The 22,602-nt window shown below is 43.9% G+C and overlaps 1 protein-coding gene across 1 annotated transcript in view; it reads right to left on the bottom strand.

Annotated features, from left to right (window-relative positions):
- Nucleotides 1-22,602, bottom strand: part of MINDY2 (MINDY lysine 48 deubiquitinase 2) — a 562,341-nt gene that overhangs the window by 413,535 nt on the left and 126,204 nt on the right. The window contains exon 2 of the mRNA XM_086959375.1: nt 9,925-9,982. Coding sequence (XP_086815501.1) covers nt 9,925-9,982 — 58 coding nt within the window. The remainder of the gene's footprint in view (nt 1-9,924; nt 9,983-22,602) is intronic.

The following is a 22,602-nucleotide window of genomic DNA, read 5'->3' as shown; positions in this document are numbered from 1 at the left end:
TCATGAGCCGAGGGAAAGTAAAAAAAAAAAGTTTGCAGGAGGAAATATATATATATATATATATATATAGAGCAAGACAACACGTAACAGGGGCAGTCAGGTGGGAGGGTCCGAACACTAAAAGGCAGGACCAATTAAGCATATCCACAAAACAAAAGTGGGCATTTAGGAAGGGCACTAACAGGAACCAATAGAAAAGATGGGAGGTGCTTCAAGCACATATTCTGGATACAGCATGCCTCGCAGTGCAGCACATGCTCGGCTTAGGCTCAACCTAAAAACTCAAAGTCTGGAGAAGTGGATAAGCCAAGGAAGGATAACCTGTTGTAACACCTTCCGGAAAGGAGTAAGTAGCCACTACAGAGAAAACAGATAGGATTTAGCCCCATAGCGTAGTCAGATTTCAGAGTGTTGCCATAGCACCTACATTCAAGCATATTTTTCTAATAGCTATCAGCTGCTGTTTCTTTGTGTTTCCAAATCCATTGCTTGAAAAAAAAACTTTTTTCATATCTTAGCTTATGTTTTATAGAAGTAGCCATCCTCAAAATAGAAACTCCCTACCACAGGACTCCGTTTCCGATCTGGAGACCCTAATGAGTAAGCAACATGCCTACCACACATGATTTGGTAATCCCTAAAAAGGGACCTCATTACCTCAGCCACCACTGCTCAAGGTGCAACAACAAGGAATTTCAAGACTCGCACATCGGATTCCCTTCATTAGTTTTCCAGTACCTTCAGTTCCATGCATTGTCCTTCACCCTCAACCTCCTCTTTCCTGCCTTCTTTACCCGTCTACTTCCCCAGCTCCTTCCCCCCTTGCCTGCTTTTCCCCTTACGTATTTGTGATTATTGCTTATCTTGACCTTTACAAGTAACTATTTTGCCATGCTCTAACAACTGTGTAACCTTTGTAACGATGTAACCTGTAACTATGATCTGATGCTTATGTAAAGCGCTCTGATACCTCCGGGTCTAGCCAGCGCTATATCAAACCTTTAAAATAAAATAAATAAATAAAATACACACACACACACACAGACACATACACCTGCCAGAAATGAATTATCCAGAGTCTCTCGTTTCCGGAGCCCCAGACCCTTCAGGGCGGCCTCAAAGAAATGGGCACGAGCAACCCACAAAACACTTGCCACGCAAATTGTGAGGCTCAGGTTGCCATACGGTCCAGCAGCGCCTGCTTCCCTTTCCCAACGTTTCGGCTGTATGCCTGGATCACAGGTGGAAAAAGACACCAACGTGCGCTTGGGCGTGCTTTTAAAAAAAGACTTTAATCATGTGACTTAGCTCTTAGGAACATCGACGCCCATAGTGCAGCATTATTCATATAGTTGTAAACAATGGAAGTCTTCATATTCAAGCCTTGTTGTACGTTGATACTTGATAGCTGCACTAATGTTCAAGTGGTTTGACTTCAGTCAAAGCAGTCAAGTGTTAGTTATACCGCAGTGTTTCCATTCTGCGTGCGAACGGCAGAAACCATCACCTGCAGCACGATATATATATATAGATATATATATATATGCGGTATGAATCGTCCTCAACTTTCTCAACCACAGCACATGCAGTCAAATCGACGTCGAGACGAGACCCAAATCTTGGTGTTAAAGTTTTATTGCGCCCAACACCAGTCTGCCATGACGCGTTTCGGCTACCAAAAGCCTTGATCACATGACGCAGTCATGTGGCCTGGCCACCATTTTAAAAGTGCAAGGTGCGTGATGGATATAGTAAACATACTATGACAAATGCATTACAATATTGGCAAAATCATTAAAACCAACATGATATACTGACAGTAAAATACATTAAAGTGCCGTTTAGCTGATTTTGTTGGCACCGAACTTACAATAACGACTTTTGGTTATGCACGTAGTGTGTACAGCTCATTTTACGGTAAAATTGGCTGAAGTTGTAAACATGTTAAAATTGTTAACCGTATGTTTAATAAATAAAAACAACAATAAAATCAATTAAAAACATGTTGATCAAATACAATATTTTCTAAAATCAATTCATAATGATAAAAATACATGTTATTGATAATGCCCATGTGGGCAATACATTCACTTGTGCAAAAATCGCTAGAGATTCAGTGCATGTTGGTTGTATGTGCAACATCACGCATATATACTCATAAAGTGCTACCAGAGTGAAATAAAAAAAGTGTGCCCAATGAGATTAAAAAGTGATAAAATAAAAATTTTACAAAAAAAAAAAAAAGTGATAAAATATTTCATAATTCAAAAGTAGTCTGTGTGGAGGAAAAGGAAGTCTACTTAAAAAATTAGTTGCAAAGAAGAGTAGTAGTTAGTTGATGCAGAGTTGGTTCAGAATGGAATTACTAATAGTTAGACCGGGTTAAAGGTAAGTATGGCAATCTTCACTCTTATTGAGCCCGTTGGGCATCTTGCTGTCCAGCAAGATGATATAACGGGTCTCAAGTTTACGGAGGAGCCCTTCCCTGTCACCACCTCTTCGTTGGGGAGGGACCCTATCTATGACAAAGTATGTAAGGCCTTTTGGGTTCTTGTTGTGTGCTATATATATATATATATATATATATATATATATATATATATATATATATATTCACAGAAAAAACCATAGGTTTTACACACGTTATAGTTAGGAAGTAGCATTTAAAAAACCTATGAAATTCACTGAAAAAACCATAGGTTTGACACATGTTATAGTTAGCTGGAAATTTTACTGACATAAAACCAATGAAATTCCACGTTATAGTTAGTTGGACTCACTATAACTTGCGCGTGCAATGCACTGCTGATGACGTCACATATTACATCACTCATGACATGGGCAGTGACATCACTCATGACATCACTGATGACACCATCCAGTGAATATGTGTCTTTCTGAAAAATAAATATTAGTGAGTAATGTTTAAATATTTAAATATATATATTAGTGTTTCACTTTGTGTATAAGTGGCTACATGTGTTGGTAAGTAGCTACATGCGTATGTATATGGGTTATTAGATGTTTCTCTTAGTATCAGTATGAGTGTCTATATGGTTTGGTGGGGGTATTACTTAGCACATAGATGCATGAGTGACTGACTCTCTGTTTGTGTGTGTTTTGAAGACAGCATATGTGCAGGACTGTATGGGTGGATGAGTGTGTATATGTGTTTGTTAGTGAGTGAATGACTGTCTCACTAGTGTCTTTATCAGTAACTACATATGTTTTAATCTAGTATATGTGAATATTGATGTTTATAAGTGAGTATATGTGAGAGTAAGAGATTGTAAGAGTTCCTGTTTAAATAAGTATGTGTTTCTATAAGTGATTGTTTAAGAGAATAAATATGTGTAATTTTCAATAGAAGTAAGGTGGAAGTGTGTGTATAACTCTATATTCAAATAAATGGATGTTCAATAGTTTATTTGCACGTGTGAGTATGTGTGTGAGTAACTTTTGGATGACTGTCGGTGTGTAACAGGATGTATAGGTGTATCACTTCATATGATGACTGAGTATATGTATGAGTGACTATATAGAACTGTTGGTGAATGAGTGGATGTGTATATAGATGGTGGAATTACTGAATTGCTTGTTGTAACTGATATGGGTATCTCCATTTTTTTTTAAATTTCAGTTTCTATTTTTGAATATGTGTTTCAAGGGTTACATTACAGTGAAAGGAGGTCTGTCACTATGTCACAAGGATGGTGTCATCAGTGATGTCATGAGTGATGTCACTGACCATGTCATGAGTGATGTAATATGTGACGTCATCAGCAGTGCATTGCACGCGCAAGTTATAGTGAGTCCAACTAACTATAACGTGGAATTTCATTGGTTTTATGTCAGTAAAATTTCCAGCTAACTATAACATGTGTCAAACCTATGGTTTTTTCAGTGAATTTCATAGGTTTTTTAAATGCTACTTCTTAACTATAACGTGTGTAAAACCTATGTTTTTTTCTGTGAATTTCATTGGTTTTTAAAATGCTAATTCAGAAAAATGTCGTGTATGCAACCTATACTTTTGGCAATAAAGTTCTGGCAATATTTTTTTCGAAAACAAGCAGTTTTCTTCACTGTTCAAGTTGCATAGAGACTCCTTGTAAAGCAATACAGAATTCGAAAGTCTGTACCTTGCCTTTTTTTAAACACATTAAAATTTGTCTGTAAATAAAAATAGCCTTACTAAACTTTCGTGCGCGACCCGGTGTGCGCACTCTCGGCAACAGTTGTCAATAAAATGGATATCGCATTTCCAGGCTTTCGTGCGCGACCGAGAGCGCGCACCGGCCTATATATTTCGTAAAAACTTTGCGATTTGAACTTATTGAATTTCTACATACACCCCTCAAAGAACTTATAGTACGTCAAAGAGACTGTACCTAGACTTCTTTTTTATTCTTATGAAACTTTTCAGTAAATGGAGCCGAATGTCTTTTTAAACTTTCGTGCGTTACCGGATGTACACACCTTGGTATTTTTTTTAGAAATATAAAACGTTTCATACTTTAACAATTGTGTGCTTAAATCCAGCTCAAAAGATATACAAAATCAGGATGGTAGTTGGTTCAACCCGGACCGTTTATTAGAGGTAGATCGTCCGACTCCACCGGAGGACACCCCTAATAAAAAGGACATATATATAAAATGCGGGCTAGCCGCTGTATCGTGCTAGCAAACTATAACATATAAATCGTTAGAAAAAACAAAAGGAATCGAGCAAAGTCAGTAGGCCACTGATGAGATCTTTTTTTGACCTCGCTAAAATAGAAAAATTAGGAACAACCCCTCATGAGAAATATGAAACTAGTGAGAGAAACCGAGCTCGACGCCATGATGGCTGCAAGACAGCTCGGCTCCGCCGCCCACCCCACCCAAAATAACGACAAATATTATAAAGATACACAACACACCAGCAAAGTAACAGGGTAAAACGTTTTATTAAATAACTTTTTACATGGCAGCCTACTGCAACATGAAAACAACACTTTCAATTGGTTCTTAATAGTTTCAATTCTGGAATTTACACGCAGCACTCCACCCACTTCCCTCACTATCTTTTCTACTCTCAAGAGAGAAAAACGTCCTACATCTTTCGGAAGACTTTGGTGAAATGGCTACTGTATCTCATTCATCTTCCGAATCTGACCAAAATGATCGACTACCTTTAATAAGAAAAAATAAATCTTTCATCTGGCAATTTTTCACTTATCCTGAAGATCAAAAGAAAGTGAATGCACCAAAAGTAACCTGCACGATATGTGACTTGGTTCTCTCAAGAACAAATCCAGCAAAAAAATATTCCTTTTCCATACATACCATGGTGCGGCATATCAAACAAGTGCACCCTCTGCAATTTGCAGAGGCAACGACAAGAGCCCTGGCCACGCTATTACCATTAGAGGTGGCCAGCACATCTTCTGATCGACGACCTGTATCTCCATCGAGTGCAGAGATGGACTTCAGATATTTAACTATATATGGTCTATAACCTATGGTTTTTTCAGTGATTTTCTTTGGTTTTTTAATAGCAAATATCAAAAGCTTTTTTGTGGAAAATGACTAAAATTAGGTATACATAAGCGGCGTTCATTTATGTTCACCACAGCCATTGTTAAAAGTAAAGTGAAAGTCGCGAAACAGTGGCCACGCCATCTAGTCCCTTTTAGGCCCCATCATGCACGTAAGTAACAGCCATTTTCTGTGTCATGGCCTCTCTGCCCACTGCCAATAGCCTATGATTGTTCGAAATTGGTTCTCTTTGGGTCATTCTCTGTTCACAAATAAGCATAAAGTCGCAATACTCGGTTTAGTTTTTGCAGATAGTGAAGGATAGGTAGTGCACACTTTTGTCCCCTTTGTAACCCGTCATGCCTATCTCTACCCAGTTTGTTGGTAGTTGGTTCAACCAGGACCGTTTATTAGAGGTACATCGTCCGACTCCACCGGAGGATCCCCCTAATAAAAAGGACATGTATATAAAATGCGGACTATCCGCTGTATCGTGCTAGCAAACTATAACATATAAATCGTTAGAAAAAACATGAAACTAGAGAGAGGAACCGAGCTCGACGCCATGATGGCTGCAAGACACCCCGCCCAAAATAACGACAAACACTATGTAAATATTATAAATATATACAACACACCAGCAAAGTAACAGGATAAAACGTTTTATTTAATAACTATTTACATGGCAGCCTACTGCAACATGAAAACAACACTTCTAATTGCTTCTTAGTAGTTTCAATTCTGAAATTGAACACCCAGTACATCCAGAGGTCATGTCCGACAAGTTGTGTGGGGGGATGCCTTGCTAATGCCGCCACCCCCACCACCTTCTGTAGGAAGGACTCTGGATATCCTTGGTCCCTGAGAGGCTTCGATGTCCCTGCCTTGCACAAATGTCATAAGTTCTGGATGTTGAGAGCCATACTTCAGGGTCCGACAAGTTGTGTGGGGGGATGCCTTGCTAATGCCGCCACCCCCACCACCTTCTGTAGGGAGGACTCTGGATATACTTGGTCCCTGAGAGGCTTCGATGTCCCTGCCTTGCACAAATGTCATAAGTTCTGAATGTTGAGTGCCATACTTCAGGGTCCAAGAAACGCGGACTCGGAGGGGGCGCTTGGCTCCTGCCCCCTCCCCAAGTCTTGTTCCCCTGGTATGGCCTGAGATCGCCCACGACATAGGCGGCCGGCTCCCGGGGTCAGGCGGAACTTCTTGCCTTTTGATGCCTCTTCCATTCTGGACCTTGTCCCACAATCCGTTTGACCTGAAGACACGTCCTGCGGTGCCCTGGTCCGACCATCACATATACCTGCGCCAGGAGACGGCGTGGGGTGCACTGGAAGGGAGAGGCGGCGCGAAGGAGCCTCTCCCACCTCACCAGGTGGAGGTTTCTTAGCTACACCCCAACGCTTCACTCGGCCAGCTGAGTTCCGCCTGCTCCTGCGGCACAGTGCCTCGCTCGGCCAGCTGAATTACGCCTGCTCTTGCTATTACACCGTCTCACCCGCCATCCGGCTGAATTGCACCCACTCTTCCGATACAGCGACAGGCGGCTGCCACGGAGCTCAGGAAATGGCGGTCGGCTCCACAGACTTGGGCCTGGCCTGCAAGGATGGCTCTGGGCAACCCTGGAACTCGGACGCTTGACTGCTAGGGCATGAGCCCCATTCCCAAAAGCGTCCCCTCAGCCTTGAAGATTCTACAAGAGTCACCGAGGCCCCCGACTCCTGCAGACTTCCGGTGGGGAGCGACTGCCATGATTGCTCGCGGAATGGCCACGACGTAGCCACGGGGTGCTCTCATGCTGACGCCAGCTTCAGTCTGAAACATCCAGAAACACTGTAGACTACCAATTCGATCAGTTCCGGTGGAGCCCCAACGACGTATCGCGTTGTTGCGTAATCCGTCATAAGACGCGCCGCGTTAGCGCACCCGGAAGTGCTCCGGTGCGCGAGGCGCAAAGCGCAGCTTCCCGGAAGCAATGCGGAGCGCGTAACGTAAGCATTTACATTTCAGTTGGTTCTCCCTCACAATATTTTCAATGTCACATAAAAGTCACCCATCACCCACTGCCATCTCTGGCTGTTTCCATGGTAACACCTCATTCTGCACCTGGCTGAAGGCACAGGTCAAAAGTTCATATCTCAACGTTCTACAGCAAAGTAACACCACTGTTTTCCCTCCAGAAACACCTGCCAATCCACAGCTCTGTTACATGTCTTTTTTTTTCACACCCAATAGTACTTTTCGTTTAACATAAACATTAACATGCAACGTACTGTTCAATCTCCACTTCTTACAATCAACCAATCATTTTTATTTTTTAAACCACACCCAGCCTCTTCCTTTTTCTTTATTTAGAATTTCAACTTCTAACTACCATTCCACTTCCAGAACCGATCGGAGGACGACTACAAATCCCTTGAAAATGAAGGTCTGGCTAATAGGACACAGTTATATTCACTGGAGTGAAAAATATGCAGTAAGCAGACGAATTTGCAACCTCAGCTTACCAAATGTACACATAACATGGATTTCCAAAAGAGGATTGAAATGTCACCAATTGATTCCATTGGTGAAAACTTTTATGCATCTCCCAGAACCAGACCTTATAATTGTGCACTGTGGTGGGAACGATCTAGGCACAATCACTGGGGTAGGTCTGGAAATGCTTCTAAAAGACACCTTTCGACAATTGATGACACTTTTTCCTCGATCTGCCTTGGTATATTCCAATATATGCCAAAGACAGAAATGGAATTGATCCAATCACCATTGTGCACAATTTGGGAAAGCAAGGAGACATGTAAATAAATCTGTTTCTGCGTTCCTCAGAGATTATAGCATGGGTTCTATTTACCACAACAACTTGCGATACCACATGCAAGACGTCTATAGGAGAGACGGTGTTCATTTCACGAATGAGGGAAACAGAATCTTCCTCTGCAACATCAGGCTCTGCATCGGTACTTACTTATAAATGCAGAAAACACTCAATTAACACAATGGCTCTTTTCAGAGCCACCTTATATCTAAGCACTCAAACTTCTGATTTATCTCCATTTTCACACTCTTGTAAAAAGGTGTGCGCGACCGAGTGCGCGCACCACGCAACTTTAAAAGAAAAATATATATATATATATATTTTCGCCTTTAAGGGCCTTACTGCACACCCTGAGAAAACCTACGCAGCAAAACAATCTCTACCTTCTCCCCTTTCCATATTCCAACGCTTTGAAATCAACAATATATTTACTCGCAATGACAAAATGGCGGTCAACACTTCCTGATTTCCTTCGAATCGAACGTTAACAGACGTCACGCAGCAAAATTCCGCTCGCGCACGCAGCCGTTTGGGTGCGCGCACGTGTGCGCGCGTATAGATATATAATTGACTTTAACTTTAATTTCCTCAGCAACTACTGAACGGATTTACACCATTCCAAAAAAAGCGTAATTTGTGAGCCGGACTGTACAGTTTTGCCAAATTTCTTATAAATCCATTCACCCGTTCGACCTGTAGCCGAGTCTAAAGGTCCTATGGAAAAAAACATGGAGAAAACACGTTTTGGGACCCCCCTTTTATCTCAGCCCCCACTTGACCAATCCCCCCCAAACTTTTAGGGAAGGAGCGCAGCGGACCGAGCCATCTTCTTTGAGAAATTCGCTAAGATTCTTCAACCAGGGCCAAAGTTATTCCAAATAGAATGTTGAGGATTTCCTATGGAAACTAGGTCCTAACTATAACTACCTACTGGCGACCGCCAGTAGGTAATATATATATATATATATATATATATATATATATATATATATATATATATATATATATATATATATATATATATATATATATATTTAATTTTAATACCACACCAAACTTCACCATCCAAGAAGGCGCTGACTCCGTGTATCTTAGTTCAAGGGTGTTTATTTTATATCAACTTCTGCTCAGACGCGTTTCGGCGGCAACCTCCGCCTTGCTCACTAACTCCTATATATATATATACGCAAATACACACACACATACACATACACACACGCACACACGCACACACACACACACACCCACACACACACAAATATATATACACACACATATGCCGCATATAGGAGGTGGAGCAAACAGCACCTGCAATTCACTAATATGGCAATAGGGAATAAAACGTTTTTTTGTGAATAGTCTGAAGCACTGTTAGGGAACCAAGCATGCACAAATATACTGATTACCAGGCTGGTAGCACATGCGTTATTGTCTCTTGTCAAGCTTAAGTCGTCACAGAAGAACACAAAACAACTGAAACTGCATGTTATAACACATTACTAACTTCACTCTTAAGAAGGATGTCTCCGTAAACAAAAAAACTGTTTAAGTAAGAGGTAAATGCTTACACTTCTACTCACCTAGATACTCCATAAGCTGTTCTGAAGTTATTATTTCCATCATCGGTGGAAGTTTAACCTTGAAAGGAAATAAAGAAATTTCAACTTTTGATATCAAAATAATACAAATTAACAGCTTAATAACATAGCGAACAATAAATCAGTTAGGCAAAATGTTGCTCATCGCTGCTATAATCATAGAACTAATTGATTTCAAAACAAATGTTTAGGGACAGTCAAATAGAGTAATCGGATGATGTTGAAAGAAAGCACAATATATTTAAACTTAGAACAAAGCCTGAAACGGACGTAGACAGACGTTGATTGAACTCTCCCAATTAGCGAGGCTGACCATTTTAGACTAAACAATTAACAAGTACACGCTTATCCATAATAACAAGAGCTCAACTCTAAAAAGAAGTAAAGACTTCGACGCAGATTAGCAAATGTTTTCATGCTGATTTTTCATAATGAAAGGATTTGAAATGCTCACTGAATTTGAATCTCAAAAGTGTGGCCCTGTCCACATTCATCTTGCATTAATAGATTTTTTAAATAACCTCAGATCTTTATGCTCAAGTGTGTTAATTCAGATTTCAACACTCCAGACGCTGAACAGGTTACTTGGGTGTCACCTGACAGCAATCCCGTAGTTTGCAACCAACAGTTCTAGTCGGGGTAACTAATGCCAATGATAAGGGTACCCAATCTTAAAAAGACATTCCCAGAATGATCAGTCTGGAACTAGACTCAGTTCACCCCAAGTATAATATGGAAAAAGAGCTAATAGACAAAAACATAATAATATGAAGTATACCCCACCTAACAAGCTCAATGTACTCTGGTTCACATGGGAGTCCTCTGCTATCTCCCAGCAGTGCAGCAACTGCGGCAGCAACAAAGTGCCCCAATGCAGTCAAGCAAGCCGGGTCAGGAGCTCCACGGAGAGCATCCATTTTAGTCCACACCTGGCTATAACCCCTCCTCCTTTTTACAATTAATCTTTCTTTTAAACATTATTCAAGTTTATCTGTTCATTTAAAGGTGCAAAGACTATATTCTATACATATCACAATTATTCCGATTCAAACTGTACTTACATTTTTCTTCTCCCCTTCACACACACACACTCTCTTCCATGCTGATCTTTTTCAGGTCAGTTGATTAAACCCATGAACATTTATATTTCAGACTGGATAACTTTCAATTCTTGAGAGTGAATAATGTCTTCAGCTTACTAAATATGAATTGATTGCTGCTTATTGGAAAAATAAGTAACAATCGTTTTTTTCTTTGTATTCGTAATGTTTTACACTCAATACGCCATACATTAGTTTCACTGCAGGCCCAACACTCTAAAACACAAATATTACTAAAGTATAAAAATTTAATGTGGCGAATACAACAGACACAGAAGTTGGTATCGGAAGGTGATGCTAATGTTTATTGGGTAGGTAACAGCATAAAGTAGACGAGCATTACAATAGTGGGGACTAAGGAAGGTGAAGTTGAACAAGTGAAATCGGTATGGGAAGAAACCAGCAAGCTCAACAAGCATTGGTGCAGCCAATAAGTCTAGCATTTTCAAATTGACACCGCAAGCCTCCGGTATCCGCGCTGCCCCCAGCAGCCCAGCTCCCCATCTTATTTCAGTGCCTGTCGGTAGGGGAGTAATGTCTTGTCTAGGCAGACTAATCGTCAAGGTTGTGCCTTCTCTCTTAAGGCATGGCAGGCCTTAGGTGTTGTGATGCAGGGATGCCAGCCCGCTTTATCTGCGATTTTCAGCTGCCCCAAGCGCAGTGTAAAGTGGCTATAAACTACGGAGCCAGCTTTGTATTCGGGAGCCCAATAAAACACACAGCCACACAGATAGTCACACTGGGCCGGAAGTCCTGAGCGACCACCGCCCGTTTATTTAATATCTCTGGCCATGCCTGGCCAGTGAGGGAAACAATGTGTGGGTGCCCTTCCGAGCCAGGGGTTCAGGTGTCATTAGTCCTGCGGCCCCACACCCCACCCCCTACCCTGGGACCGACAGATAATCCACAGGGAGAGGGGAGGATTTTTTGCCAGGAAAAGTGCAGGCCCACAACAGTAGCAGCGCCGGGCCTAGCCTCCATCAGAAATCTCGGCACGGCAGGGTAGGAGTCGGGTTGGGCCACAAACCAGGCCAGGGCCAGCTGAATCACATCTCCTCACTCCCACGACTGCTTTTCATTTAACTAGTGGCATTGATCTCCTGCTTTATTGTGGGGTTGTAGAACAACAACAGGAGGGAGGTAGAGTATAGAGATAGGATTCTTACTCCACGGGCACTGTTACACAAACAAAAAGAATCCTACTCACAGTGGCCAGGGAGAGTGTAGACCACAGATGTGGGGGACACTCAGTGTTTTGTAAAATACCCCTCACACACCAACAGGCCCCTTGCTGTCATGCTTCATCATCGGGGTCTTCACACCCCTCTAACGGGATGCGGCGTGCTGCGACCTGCGACTACGCGGGAGCACTGTAAGGATAGACTACCGTATTTTCCGGCGTATAAGACGACTTTTTAACCCCTTAAAATTTTCTGGAAAGTCGGGGGTCGTCTTATACGCCGGGTACAAAATTTTATGGTATGTTTTCATGCGCTTTTTCATAGCGAGGACTTCACTCAAAGGTGTCAGACCGCTTCACAATACGAAATAACAAGAAACAACACACCTTATGTTAAAAAATACAGCCACCGACCCTGGCAACGTCCAAAAATACAGCCACCGACCCTGGCAACGTCCACACCCAGGCCCCGCGCCATGAATTGTGCAAGTATCGAAAGCGAGCGTTTTTTTGTCATAGCGAGGACTTCACTCGAAGGTGTCAGACCGCTTCACAATAGGAAATAACAAGAAACAACACACCTTATGTCAAAAAATACAGCCACCGACCCTGGCAACGTCCACACCCAGGCCCCGCGCCATGAAGTATCGAAAGCGAGCGTTTTTTTCATAGCAAGGACTTCACTCGAAGGTGTCAAACCGCTTCACAAGCGAGCAAATGGCGCCATGAGTCTTACCTCGACTGCCGCTGCCGCTGTACACGCGCCTCCAACCGCTTGCACATCCCCAGGCAGACGAGGCAGCAGGACGAGGCAGCAGGACGTCCGATACACGGTACATGGTAATGGGCAGCCAGCGCCGAAGATGGCAGCGCCCAGTGTGTTGACACGTTTGGCACGTTTGGCACGTTTTGGCACGCGCACCTCTCCCCTTGGCATGGGCGTGGCATAGAAAGGGGACTGTAGAATGTTCCCGAATGTTACCGAAGGCAGTAGAGCACTTGCCGTGATTGGCTGGTTGTTGCGAAGAGGAAAGGCAGTCTCGTGACCAGATAGCGTATTTGCCGTACCGTACGTGTGGTGTTGAAGACAGTCTCTGCACCTGTTCATACTGTACAGCACCAGTACATCAAGTGCAAATGGCAGACAGCGAAGAACCCGGCAAGGCTCCTGCAGCACATTCCGTGCAAATGGCAGGCAGCGAAGAACCCGGCAAGGCTCCAGCAGCGCATCCAGTGCAAATGGCTGGCAGTCAAGAACTCAGCAAGGCTCCAGCAGTGGCAAGAAGAAGGAAATATGAAGCCAGTTACAAACTTAAAGTTGTGGCTTTTGCCACGGAACATAATAACTGTGCTGCTGCTAGACAATATGGAGTGACAGAAAAGATGGTTCGGGCCTGGAGAGCAAATGAGCAAGCATTGCGGAGTATGCCAAGGGGCAAGTGTGCACTAAGAAGAGGCACCCCACATTGGCCAGTTCTGGAAAAGCATGTAGCAGACATGGTGGCCGAGCATCGGCAAAGCGGGTATGTCGTGACCCGAAATAAAATCCGATTGGTTGCACTTCAGTGGGCCAAATCTAATCCAGATCTCAGCCACAGATTTAAGGCCACTGTATCCTGGTGTACCAGATTCTTGGGAAGGCATAATCTGGTATTGCGGCAAAAGACAAAAATTGCCCAGAAATTACCTGCGGATCTTGATGCCAAAATGCATAGCTTCCATCGCTACGTTATTAGGCTGCGCAATGAACATGTCTATGCGCTAAGTAGCATCGGAAACATGGATGAAACTCCAATGAATTTTGATATGATTGCCAACAAAACTGTCCATCAAAAAGGCGAAAAGACAATTTTAATAAAAACAACAGGACATGAGAAGTCCAGTTTCACAGTGGTACTTGCATGCACAGCTGATGGTGGCAAACTGAGACCAATGGTTATTTTTAAAAGAAAAACAATGCCGAAACTCAAGTTTCCTGTTGGTTGTTTTGTGCATGTGAATGAGAAAGGATGGATGGATGAAGAAGGGGTAAAGCTATGGCTTGATAACGTATGGAGCAGGCGACCAGGTGGACTTCTACAAAGGCGTAGTCTACTGGTGTGGGATATGTTCAGGGCTCATTTAACTCCCAGCACCAAGCAAAGGCTGGCAAGACTAAAAACGGATGCTGCAGTTATACCTGGAGGACTGACATCGTTGGTGCAGCCACTGGATGTGTGCCTAAACAAGCCATTTAAAGATCGCATCCGAGAACAGTGGAATGAGTGGATGGTTAGCGGTGAAAAAACATTCACAAAAGGAGGAAACATGCGTGCTCCACAGTTGGATGTTTTGTGCACCTTTGTTATAAAGGCCTGGAACGACATCGATGCAGAGACTGTAATAAAGTGTTTCAAGAAGTGTGGCATATCAAATTCATTAGATGGTATGGAGGACGACTATCTGTGGGAAGGTGAAGAGGATGCCGAAGAAGAGACCACATCATCTGATACGGAATTGGTACAAGATCCATACGATGACTGCCTTACAGATGTACCACAAGATCTCATTGACTTACTTATGAGATCAGATGACGAAGAGGAGGATTTTGAAGGCTTTTAAAGGGAACGTTGTAAATCCTGTAGAAATCGCTTGGATTTATGGGAAGTTATGGAACGTTTAATCCACTTGCACTGTTTCATGCACTACGTAATTTATGTTTGCCGTACCGTACCGGTATATTCAGAAGTGACAGTTTTTGATATGGTTTTAAATAAAAAATATTCCGAGTAAAGCAAGATTGTTTATACAACCAATTTGTTTGCGTTCAGTCTTTGAGTTTGTAAAATAAACGCTTATAGGTACCCACTGCCCACTGATAAAGCCTTACTGCTCACCCACAGGGAGGAGGACTAGACTAATACGGTAAGTTCAAAATACCGGTACATTCTCGGAATGGCTATGCTGCGCTGGAAGTGGGGGGTCGTCTTATACGGCGAGTATAGCACAAAACCTAAAATTTTTCTGGCAAAGTAGGGGGTCGTCTTATACGCCGGGTCGTCTTATACGCCGGAAAATACGGTATGTGTGGTGCGTGTGATGGAGGTGATAGGGTATTATGAATGTGAGTGGTGGGCTATGGTGAAGGTTTAAAAAGTACCTGGCTCGTAGGTGTAAGGAAAAAATTGTATTCACAACCTCGGGCTGGTACTATTAAAAGAAGTGCAGTGTGAGGTTAGTTGTCGTAACTATGGACATTACCTCTGGTGTGGGTCGAAATGTTTCGGAGCTTGGGCTCCTTCTTCAGGACGGGGGCACAACTGCCCCACCTTACTCCCGTTTTTTAATGAAAAAGTGTAAATAACTGAAAGTGAAAGATTATTTACAGTGATAAACTAAGGCTATAATGTGCCTACAGCAGTATTGGTCAATGCAGTTGCATGACCTGAAAAGAAAAAAAGAAAAGAGTGAATTTGGTTGCCCCAGTGGGCTGGCTCAGACAGGTGCAGTCACCTGGAGCCCCAAAGATGCATTGATCCTGTAAGGGAAAAGAAAAGACATACACTACACATAACACAAAATGACACACATTAGGTCCAGATAGCCCTAAGGACATACTCATTATGCAATGTGTTCTGGCTTCATGAGCATTTCAAGAACGTCGGGGTTGGTTGCTAGATTCGTAATCTATATGGACAAGAAGATGATTTCAGTACCTTTTACTCACTGTTCTGATGGAGATTGGAGATTGGTGATTTTGTTTGTCTACTCAATACTTACAGAATCAGGACGAGATTACCTCCGTGTTACCCCTTACGCTGCTCCACTGGTAATGGTTGTGGGAGAGCGCCCTGTCTTATATAGGCCCGATTCCACCCATTGGCTGAACTGTCATACGTTAATTGTCGGATGCTTGACTATGCCCATACATGGGTAATCCGATTCTGTACCAGTTAGAATTGTTGCCTTATGTGGTATGCGTAAGGCATGTGTAGGAGGCGATTGCTGTGCGCACGCGTTCTGTGAGGCCTTTGCTGGTCTGCTGAGCGCATGCGTGTAGACGCATCTCGTTGCCGCTACGCTCTGCGCCTTTGCCGGTCTGCGGAACGCATGCGTGTAGACGCTTCTCGTAGCCACTAGGCTCTGCGCCTGCGCAGTGTTTTCTTTACGTTCCTCAAGACTTTACCAGGTCGCTCGCTACTGCGCATGCGTTCTTACTTATTCTAGTTACGCTGATCACGATGTTGGCACGATCGTACCTTGTGCTGAGAAAAGGCCAGGAGCAGTTCTAAAATTGGCTATGAGATGTTTTGGGCATTTATAACGAAAGTGATTGGTAGTTCAAATATTGTTCCGAGGGTTATAATAACACTCTTACATAATTTCACAGTGTGAGTGGCCATAGGTCAATCGGGTTCTGTTAGCAGTACATTGGTTGTAAGTGAGTAGGGATTATCAGGTTCATGGCCCGGATTACTGTAAATTCGACACTTGGCCCCAGGGACCATCATCGTTGAGACCATGGACATGGGCACCCAGACGGAACACCCATCGTTGTTCTTTCTGAAAAAGGCCAATTTCGGATGGTAAATGTTCAATTATTGTCCACCGCAAATCATTCACACAATGTTGCTTTTCTAGATAGTGGGACGCCATTTTGGTGGTTGACTTTTTGCAGCGTATGATGCTTTTATGTTCTCCCACTCTAGTTTTTACAGGTCTGGTGGTCATGCCAACATGCTCTAAGCCACATGGGCATGTTATCATATATACGACATTTTTCGTATTACAATTCGTGAATTGCCGTTGTTCCCATGTTGTTCCATTGCTGAATGTCAAGGTATGGCTTTTTTGTGTGAGATGGCAGCTGCTGCAATTACCACATGGAAAATGTCCTTGAAGTCCAATTGTGGTCTGCCTGGTTGTCGGATTTTGTTTAGGTCTCGTGTGGACCAGTATGTCCTTGAGGTTTCTTCTTCTGCGATGTGCATGCATCGGTTTCTCGAGCTTCAGGTTGCCACAGTTCAGTATCCTCCAATGTTTGTTAATTTTTGACACCTCATTGGACGGTAGTGTAAGTCGTGATGCATATGGGTCTTTTGTTTGCTTCTTTATCCTGTGGTTTATCTTCAAGGAGTGCTTCCCTGTGGTTGTTTTTGGCCCTTTTCATCGCCTTATCGATGGTTCTGATGGGGTATTGTCTTTGTATCAATTTCTTTTTTAAGTCCCCTGCTTGTGTTTTGAACTGGCTTAGTTCTGTCTAATTGCGTCTTAATCGCAAAAATTGTCCATAAGGTAGGTTCTCCCTTAGGTGTCTGGGATGAAAACTATCATACTGCAACAGGCAGTTCCTAGAAGTTGGTTTGAAGTGTGTGGTGCTCTTTAGTCTACCATCTTCAGTGTAGATGTTGAGGTCCAGGAACACCATGGATTCGTTCGAGATTGTGCTTGTGAATTTTAAGTAAGCATTTTGGTTGTTTAGCCAGGTCACAAAGTTGGAAGCAGTTTCTGAATCTCCGTCCCAAATGATGAAAATGTCATCAATATACCTTTTCCAGGTATTGATGTGTGGTCTGTATGGGTTGTCTGTGTGCAGTATTTTATGCTGCTCTAGGTGGTGGACATACAGTCCAGCTAGACTTGGAGCAAATGTACTGCCCATACTTGTTCCATGGGTTTGTAGGTAAATGGTCTGGTTGTACTGGAAAATGTTATGTTGTAGTACCAGAGAGATGCATTCCAGCACTAAGTTGCGTGGAGTTTGATATCTCCAAGAGTTACTGAACAGTACCTCCTCTATGACTTGGAGTGTTTCTTCATGTGGAAGGCTAGTAGTAGCTTTAGCTTTATTCGATTTAAGTATAAAATCATAAAAGCACATTGCAAAATATATACACAATTACAAATCAGATTATTTCAGTTCATTTCAAATCATGTCGGGTAGCGAATCAATGGAATGTCCAGAGAGGGTCTGTATATTAAAAGCCTTTCACCCCGGAGGTGTATTGGCCCAACCAAAAGTTAATCTTGGCGATGATCTTGTATGAGGGTGTAGTGCTTCTCTAGGATAAAAATCGAATAAACCCCAGGTGTGTATAGGTCCGTCTCCTATCTGTGGTTTCCAAGATTGGAGGTAAGGAACAACATTGTTATTAAGAAACTTTATTAGCACCAGATCACCGGATCTCTCTTTTCGGAGCGGGCCTAACCATCCCACCCTTCTAACACATTTTATTCTACCATCAATGTATGGGGGTAGGGGTCTATTTTTTGTTAGCCAAAATAGTGTCTTATTTCTCAGCTCCTGTTCGCTTTCGGATTTACCCTTTGGGAGTTCCGGCACCCCAGACAGGACACCCACGAACGGAGCAGCCTCCGGTGGTAGATGGATGTGATTGGTTTTCTTTTGCATGTTCCGTATCGTGGGGAGTGGCCCTTTAGGTGGCATTGTAGCGTTATTCAGCCCCGTTGTAAAGGAACAGCTAGGTATTGTTTTTATTTTGATGGGGGCTTTGCCGCTAGTTTGAGTTAGCGTACCTGGGGTTGTCCGTTGGGGTTGGGAAACTCTATTTTTTGAAGATGTTGAAGGGTTAACAGTGTTACGTGGAGATAGATTGGGGTCTGCCACGTTGTTTTGGGGGAGTGAGTTTATCTTGATCTTTTCCTCAATTGCCGTGATCCTGACCCCGAGGTCCTGCAATTTTTCCATTAGCGGGTGTATTGCGGCATTGATCATAGTCTGTAACTGGGTCAAGAGTGTTGGTGTGATTGAGGGAGCAGACAATATCTCCTTAGCATGAGTGCCTATATGTTTGTCCGCAGCTTGATTCCTTTCACAAGAGAGGTTCTGGAAAAACATACTTGGGTTCAAGTTACTTGATTCTGGTGGGCCAAGAGGAGTATCCAAACGGTTTCCATAGGGTGAGGATAAAGAACTAAGGTGGGGGCTTGAAATGGCTGTAGGACAAAAGGAGGCGTTAGTGTGCTCTGATGTCGACTTAACGGCTGCATATTTGGTGTGGCATAAGCTGTTAAGTTCCTCTAAGAAGGATAAGTTTGGAGACGCGACAATAGACTGAGGGGGAATAATGTCATTATTGGGACGGTCGGTAAACAATTGATCTTGTGCTATTCTTAGTGGTTGTTGGACAGTGGACGGTGCAGTATTTATTAGGTATTGAACCATTGACCCCTTGGCCCGGTCACTGAACCCAGTATACAGTTTCTTGGCCCCCTTACAGGACATGTTCTCAGTAGCAGCAGGCACCTGAAGGGATTTGCAGGACTTAGCACAGGGAGTCTTACCTATTATAAATGCACGGCCAGGGGGGGTGGCCCGTCCCGGCCTCCTCTGGCCTATGATGGCCTTAGATGGTCCCGCCTTGTCCCGGCCTTAGCCCGGCCTTAGCCCGGCCGCTCCCGCGCGCGACTCGCGGTGCGAGAGGTTCTCCCGCTTTTCTCCCGCGCCTCCGGGCGCTCCGCTGACGTCACCCGACCGCCGGGGCACCTGGGGGATGTAGTCCCTTGCCCTCGCGGCGGTCGGGTTGCTGGCAAATGTTCGTGCTTTCCGGCCGTTCCCCTCACGGCACCAGGGTCTCACAGGGTCTCACGGCAGGTCCTCCCCAGAGCGTTCCACCTCCCTGGGCGTCCGGCCTCCCGTTGGCAACTTTCCCCGCAGCGCTCGCCTCCAGCGCTCGGCTCTCCCGCTTTTCTCCCGCGCCTCCGGGCGCTCCGCTGACGTCACCCGACCGCCGGGGCACCTGGGGGATGTAGTCCCTTGCCCTCGCGGCGGTCGGGTTGCTGGCAAATGTTCGTGCTTTCCGGCCGTTCCCCTCACGGCACCAGGGTCTCACAGGGTCTCACGGCAGGTCCTCCCCAGAGCGTGCCACCTCCCTGGGCGTCCGGCCTCCCGTTGGCAACTTTCCCCGCAGCGCTCGCCTCCAGCAAGTATATAAACTCTCTACGTCGAGGTTTAGTAGGAGTTGTTTTGTTGGATCAAAAGGTTTTTTCTTCAAGTAGCTGTAGTACTGACTTTGTGTCCTTCAGGTAGGTGTTGGTGGACTGTACCAAAGGGCGTAGGAAGGCATCTGCAAACTTTGACAATAGCTCTAGGATGGAGCCGATCCCCGAAACAATAGGTCTTCCCGGTGGGTTGTGGATGTTCTTGTGGATCTTGGGGATGCTGCAGAAGTATGGGATTCGTGGTGAGAGTTGTTGTAAGAACTCTGCTTCTTTCTTGCTCAACCAGTCATGGGCTAAGCCCTCCTCTACCATGCCTCCGATTCTGATGCTTAGCCTTTCAGTGGGATCTTCCAAAAGGATTTTGTAGTTGCGCTCATCCGACAGAGTTTATATACTAGCCTTCCACATGAAGAAATACTCCAAATCATAGAGGAGGTACTGTTCAGTAACTCTTGGAGATATCAAACGCCACACAACTTAGTGCTGGAATGCATCTCTCTGGCACTACAACATAACTTTTTCCAGTACAACCAGACCATTTACCTACAAACCCATGGAACAAGTATAGGCAGTACATTTGCTCCAAGTCTAGCTGGACTGTATGTCCACCACCTAGAGCAGCATAAAATACTGCACACAGACAACCCATACAGACCCCACATCAATACCTGGAAAAGGTATATTGATTACATTTTCTCCATTTGGGACGGAGATTCAGAAACTACTTCCAACTTTGTGACCCGGCTAAACAACCAAAATGCTTACTTAAAATTCACAAGCACAATCTCGAACGAATCCACGGTGTTCCTGGACCTCAACATCTACACTGAAGATGGTAGGCTAAAGAGCACCACACACTTCAAACCAACTTCTAGGAACTGCCTGCTGCGGTATGATAGTTTTCATCCCAGACACCTAAGGGAGAACCTACCTTATGGACAATTTTTGTGATTAAGACACAATTGCACAGAACTAAGCCAGTTCAAAACACAAGCAGGGGACTTAAAAAAGAAATTGATACAAAGACAATACCCCATCAGAACCATCGATAAGGCGATGAAAAGGGCCAAAAACAACCACAGGGAAGCACTCCTTGAAGATAAACCACAGGATAAAGAAGCAAACAAAAGACTCATATGCGTCACGACTTACACCACCGTATCCAATGAGGTGTCAAAAATTATTAACAAACATTGGAGGATACTGAACTGTGGCAACTTGGAGCTCGAGAAACCGATGCATGCACATCGCAGAGGAAGAAACCTCAAAGACATACTGGTCCACACGAGACCTAAACAAAATACCGACAACCAGGCAGACCACAATTGGACTTCAAGGACATTTTCCATGTGGTAATTGCAGCAGCTGCCATCTCACACAAAAAAGCCATACCTTGACATTCAGCAATGGAACAACATGGGAACAACGGCAATTCACGAATTGTAATACGAAAAATGTCGTATATATGATAACATGCCCATGTGGCTTAGAGCATGTTGGCATGACCACCAGACCTGTAAAAACTAGAGTGGGAGAACATAAAAGCAACATACGCTGCAAAAAGTCAACCACCAAAATGGCGTCCCACTATCTAGAAAAGCAACATTGTGTGAATTATTTGCGGTGGACAATATTTGAACATTTACCATCCGAAATTGGCCTTTTTCAGAAAGAACAACGATGGGTGTTCCATCTGGGTACCCATGTCCATGGTCTCAACGATGATGTTCCCTGGGGCCAATTGTCGAATTTACAGTAATCCGGGCCATGAACCTGATAATCCCTACTCACTTACAACCAATGTACTGCTAACAGAACCCGATTGACCTATGGCCACTCACACTGTGAAATTATTTAAGTGTGTTATAATAACCCTCGGTAGAATATTTGAACTACCAATCACTTTCGTTGTAAATGCCCAAAACATCTCATAGCCTATTTTAGAACTGCTCCTGGCCTTTTCTCAAGCACAAGGTACGATGGTGCCAACATCGTGATCAGCGTAACTAGAATAAGTAAGAATGCATGCGCAGTAGCGAGCGACCTCGTAAGGTCTTGAGGAACGTAAAGGAAACACTGCGCAGGCGCAAAGCCTAGTGGCTACGAGAAGCCTCTACACGCATGTGCTCCGCAGACCGGCAAAGGCGCAGAGCGTAGCGGCAACGAGATGCGTCTACACGCATGTGCTCCGCAGACCAGCAAAGGCCTCACAGAACGCGTGCGCACAGCAATCGGCTCCTACACATGCCTTGCGCATACCACATAAGGCGACAATTCTAACTGGTACAGAATCGGATTACCCATGTATGGGCATAGTCAAGCATCCGACAATTAACGTATGACAGTTCAGCCAATGGGTGGAATCGGGCCTATATAAGACAGGGCGCTCTCCCACAACCATTATCAGCGGAGCAGTGTAAGGGGTAACACGGAGGTAAT

The sequence above is a fragment of the Lissotriton vulgaris genome, chromosome 2_2, assembly GCF_964263255.1.
Source record: "Lissotriton vulgaris chromosome 2_2, aLisVul1.2, whole genome shotgun sequence".
NCBI lineage: Eukaryota > Metazoa > Chordata > Amphibia > Caudata > Salamandridae > Lissotriton > Lissotriton vulgaris.
Note: the sequence above shows the minus strand (reverse complement) of the source record. Positions and strands in the feature narration are given on the sequence as shown.